Below are 4,985 nucleotides of genomic sequence, written 5' to 3'. Positions count from 1 at the left end.
TCCCGCAGCGGTGTCATGCCCCAGGGGCTGCGGAGCGGCCGCGGGGCGGGCTGCGCTGCCCAGGGGAGGTAGCGGCTTGGCAAAGCCTCCCGCAGCGGCGGGCGCCTCTCGCCGGGCGCTCAGGGGCCGTCCYCCGCTCCCCGCCCCGTCGGGTCTTTCCGCCGCAGAGGGTCGCGGAGCCGCGGAGCCGGCGCGCCAGCCAGCATGGCCACCCTCCTCCGCAGCAAGATTTCCAACGTGGCCACCTCGGTGTCCAACAAGTCCCAGGCGAAGATGAGCGGGATGTTCGCGCGGATGGGCTTCCAGGCGGCCACCGACGAGGAGGCGGTGGGGTTTGCCCACTGCGATGACCTCGACATGGAGCACCGGCAAGGGCTGCAGATGGACATCCTCAAGTCCGACGCCAGCGAGGAAGGCGCCGAGCCGCCCCTGGAGGGAGATATCCACTACCAGCGCGACGGCACCGGGCCCCTGCCGCCATCTGCCTCCAAGGACGCGGGTGGGTGTGCRGAGCTCTCCGGCCAGGGCAAGCCCAAGATCACAGCCTGGGAAGCGGGCTGGAATGTCACCAACGCCATCCAGGTAAGCCCGGGGGGGGGGGTCCCCGGCTGCTGCAGGTGCCCCTGCTCCGCTCCCATGCCCCCAGACCCCAGTGACTTCTGTGTCCGCCGCACAAATTGTGCCCAGGATTGCAAACCCCCCCTTGGCAGGGGGAAAAAAGATAAAACAACAACAAAAAAAAAACAAACCAAAAAAACCCCAAGCCATATCCATTTGCTCACCTCCCCCCCAACACCAATGAGCAGAGCCAGGGAGGGGGTGGTGAGCCCTGCGGTGGGAGGGGGGCGGGGACGGGGGGAGCAGGTGGCCCCCAGGGTGGGCCCGGTCCGGCTCCTCCAGGGGTCCCAGCTCTGGGGGCACCTGCAGGGTCACGGTGCACTGGGAGAAGCAGCRGACAGAGGTGGCAGAGACGAGGGCAAAGCCCGGGGTGCTGGAACCGTGCTGGCTTGTTGCGGTGCTCCGGGGTGCGGGTGCGATTGTGCGGAAGTGCGTGAGTGCCTGGGTGTGCTTGCGCGGGTGTGATAGCACAGGTGTGCTTGCGCGGGTGCGAGTGCCGCGGGCAGTGTGTAAGAAGGGGGGAAAGGTTGTGTCTGTAACTGTGTGCGGCTGTGATTGCGGGGTGCAATTGCACGGCTGCATGTTGGTGTGCATGGCTGCGATTGTGTGCGACTGAGCCACGGGGTGTGTATGTGTGTGAGACTGACTGTGCAGCTGCGCGTGCCTGGGAACAGGCGCCTGCCTGGTCCTCTCCATGAGACAAGCAACACAGTTTCCATTTTGTCTCTTTCTAGGGGATGTTTGTTCTGGGCCTGCCCTATGCCATCCTTCATGGTGGATACCTAGGACTCTTTTTAATAATTTTTGCTGCAGTGGTTTGCTGCTACACTGGGAAAATCCTTATTGCCTGTCTTTATGAAGAGAATGAGGATGGGGAGATAGTCAGGGTGAGAGACTCCTATGTGGACATAGCAAACGCTTGCTGCGCGCCCCGCTTCCCCACGCTCGGAGGCAGAATTGTGAACGTGGCTCAGATCATTGAACTGGTCATGACCTGCATTCTCTATGTGGTGGTCAGTGGGAATCTGATGTACAACAGCTTCCCAAACTTGCCTGTCTCCCAGAAGTCATGGTCCATCATTGCCACAGCAGTGCTCCTGCCTTGTGCGTTCTTGAAGAACCTCAAGGCAGTCTCGAAGTTCAGCTTGCTTTGCACATTAGCCCACTTTGTGATCAACATCTTGGTGATTGCCTACTGCCTCTCCAGGGCACGTGACTGGGCCTGGGACAAAGTCAAGTTTTACATTGATGTGAAGAAGTTTCCCATCTCCATTGGTATCATTGTCTTCAGCTACACCTCCCAAATCTTTTTGCCTTCCTTGGAGGGGAACATGCAGAACCCCAAGGAGTTTCATTGCATGATGAATTGGACTCACATAGCAGCTTGCATCCTTAAGGGACTCTTYGCCTTGGTCGCCTATCTGACCTGGGCCGATGAGACCAAGGAAGTCATTACAGATAACTTACCATCTACCATTAGGGCAGTAGTCAACATTTTCTTGGTGGCCAAAGCCTTGCTTTCTTATCCCTTGCCCTTCTTTGCAGCTGTGGAAGTCTTGGAGAGATCCCTTTTCCAAGATGGAAACAGGGCCTTCTTTCCTAACTGCTATGGGGGTGATGGGAGGCTCAAATCCTGGGGACTCACCCTCAGATGTGCCCTGGTAGTTTTCACCTTGCTAATGGCTATCTACGTCCCTCATTTTGCCCTCTTGATGGGTCTTACTGGGAGCCTCACAGGTGCAGGTCTCTGTTTCCTGCTCCCCAGTCTTTTCCACCTCAAACTCTTGTGGAGGAAGCTCTTGTGGCACCATGTCTTCTTTGATGTAGCCATTTTCGTTATAGGTGGTATCTGCAGTGTGTCTGGGTTCATCCATTCTTTAGAAGGCCTTATAGAGGCTTTTAGAACCAATGCTGAAGACTAAGCAGTGGCCAGAGTTGGTTGCATTAAAAGAATTGCATTGAACATTTGCATAGCCAAATAATTCTGCATCCTTTTAATGAAGAGTCATTATTTTAGTTATGTGCATCCAACAAATTCTATGTTATAGAATCTAAAAATTGAATGAAATAAGAAGGAAATAAAAGTGTTTGCCCTAAAGTCTTTTTAAATAAGCTAGATTTAAATATATTTTTTGTTATTTAGATTTTTTCAGAGAAAAATATCTGATGCCCCACCTCATCTCCTCACTAGTTGCCTGATGCTTGGCTCCCAGCAACGACCTATTGGGGAACAATCAGTTTTCAATACTCTTTACAGATATGCAATGCAATGTTTCAGGAGCTGAAACACAGTTGCCAATCCAATGGATTTGGGTTACTGTGCTGACAATTAGAAGCAAATTAGTAACAGGTGCTGGGAGCAGGAACCTTGTGAGACAGATGTCGATGAGACCTAGATTGTATGAACAGCCCAAAAGTCCAAGCAACAACTGATGACCAGCGATGCCAGTTACCTCTAATGTTTACACTGTAGTTATATAGTACGTAAGGACTGCTTAATTCTTCCATCTCAATTCATATCAAGGAACGGCACTTCCCATCGATTACAACATTTTGCTTCTGACAGAAATCACAGAATCTGGAGTCCACTTCTTGGTGATTGTTTTCTTTGGTTGTTTTAACAAGTGTTACTTCTAAATTATGAAAAGAAAAAAAAAAGTTGTGGGGTTTGACATTGTTCAGGATACAGAAGCAAAACTAAGACACAACTCATTCTGTGCAATCTACCAGATCCGTGGAGCTGTTTCCAATGTATGTGTGGTGTAATTGTGGTAAATAAGATGAAAAATGTATATCAGAAAAAAATCTATCTTTAACATATAATGTGGTACATAAATATATCGAACAATAAAGAGAAAACGTAACCGACCCGGCTGGCCTGGTTCGTCGGGGGCTTGCAGGTGCTGGGCAGGGCCAGGAATGGAGGGAGGGCAAGTGGCCCCCGTGTTTTTCGATGTCTGAGAGGGATCAGGGGAGAAGCGGGAGCTGCCCCCGGCCCCGCGTGGGCCAGGGCAAGTGGGTCGGGCCGGGCCACGTCCCCCGGGGCGGCGGCAGCGCCGGTCCCCGCCCCGGCCGCTCCCCACGGCGCCCGCCGGGCACCCCTTGCAGGCAGAGCTCGGCATCGCCCCTTCCGCTCCTGCCTTTCGTGCAGGTGCCTCGCTGCTTTTACGCAAACGGAAGGCCGGGCGGAGGTTTCTTTTCGCMGCGTTTGCTCGCCCTGGGCAGACGGGGCGCGTTTCGCGGAGCGCGATCYGCGCAGTGATAACGCACGCTGGCGGCACCGCAAGGACAGCACTTGTTTCTCATTAACTGTCGAATTAAATTGCTCGTAACAGGTCGGAAATCTGCATTTCGTGAACGGCTCGCCCTCGGCCCAGCGAGGGAGGCGGCTGCCGCTGCCCCGGCCCGGCTTCCCCGCGCCGCTCCCCGGCTCCGGGCTCGGAGGCGCCGGCTGCAAACGCGTCCCGAGCCTCTGCTTCTTGCGAAGGGGGAAAAATGTTCCTGCAAACAAGCGAACGCCGTGGGGGAGAAAACGAAACGAAATAACGGGCTCAGAGCCCCCTTCGCCTGAAGGAAGCTCACGCCTGAGCCTCGCCTTGCCCCAAACTCTGCGGCCGGGGGCGGCAGCCGGGCCCTGGGGGTGAGCCAGGCGCTGTGTGCGCCCCAAACGCCTTGATCCGCAGCAGGAAAACACCAGCGGGTTTAAAAGCGACGACGGAACAACTCATCCTCTGTCCGGTCGTTGCTGGGTGCAGGGGAGCGTTTGCAAGTGCCGGTGCCGTTCCCGCAGCCCCCGTCCCCCAGGGCCGGGGCCGTTCCCAAGCTTAGCGGTGCGTTAGCAGAACGGATTTCCCACTTCAATCCATCCCCCTCCCCCCGCCAAAAACCGTGTGCGGGCCGCGCTAGGGGCAGGCTCCGGGCGGGGGCCGGCTGCGAGCCGCCGGTGCGCGGCGGTAGCCCCGCTGCGGGCAGCTCCGGGGCGATCTCCCCTCCCCGGCCCCGTCGCGGGTCTCCGGGAGGAAATCCCAGGGAAGCTTTCGGCGTGAGCCGGCTTTATTCCGTGTAGAAGAAAAAGCACCCCACGCGAGTGCAAGGCCCAGAAACGCGTGCCGCGGCGTGGSTCTGCGTCCCCTAGACGAGGCACCCTGCGCTTCGTCCCCTCGCGGGGCAGCTCCGTCCGAGGAGCCGCGTTTCTCCCCGCCTTCCCTGGGGAAACGCACCTGTACCTAACGCAGCGCTGCCCGGGGGCGCGGAGCAGGGAGCCGCCAGCAGCCGGCCCCTCGCTTAAAACGGCGGCGCCGACGCGGTGAGGCCCCCCGCGTCCCCCCGCAGCTCCCCGCCTGCCTCCGCCGGGCCCTCGGCTTGCC

General features: G+C 57.2%; 1 protein-coding gene across 1 annotated transcript; it reads left to right on the top strand.

Annotated features, from left to right (window-relative positions):
• Positions 1 to 204: 204 nt before the first annotated feature.
• On the top strand, positions 205 to 2,540 carry SLC32A1 (solute carrier family 32 member 1). The gene is made up of 2 exons (XM_085313870.1): positions 205 to 582; positions 1,353 to 2,540. The coding sequence occupies exons 1-2, from the start codon at positions 205 to 207 to the stop codon at positions 2,538 to 2,540; spliced, it is 1,566 nt and encodes a 521-aa protein (XP_085169996.1).
• The last annotated feature ends 2,445 nt before the right edge of the window (positions 2,541 to 4,985 follow it).

This window comes from Rhea americana, unplaced genomic scaffold (genome assembly GCF_003343005.1).
Source record: "Rhea americana isolate MKP2758 unplaced genomic scaffold, rheAme1 scaffold_4, whole genome shotgun sequence".
In the NCBI taxonomy this organism is placed as follows: domain Eukaryota; kingdom Metazoa; phylum Chordata; class Aves; order Rheiformes; family Rheidae; genus Rhea; species Rhea americana.
The sequence above is the reverse complement of the archived record's forward strand: the minus strand, read 5'-3'. Positions and strand labels throughout refer to the sequence as shown.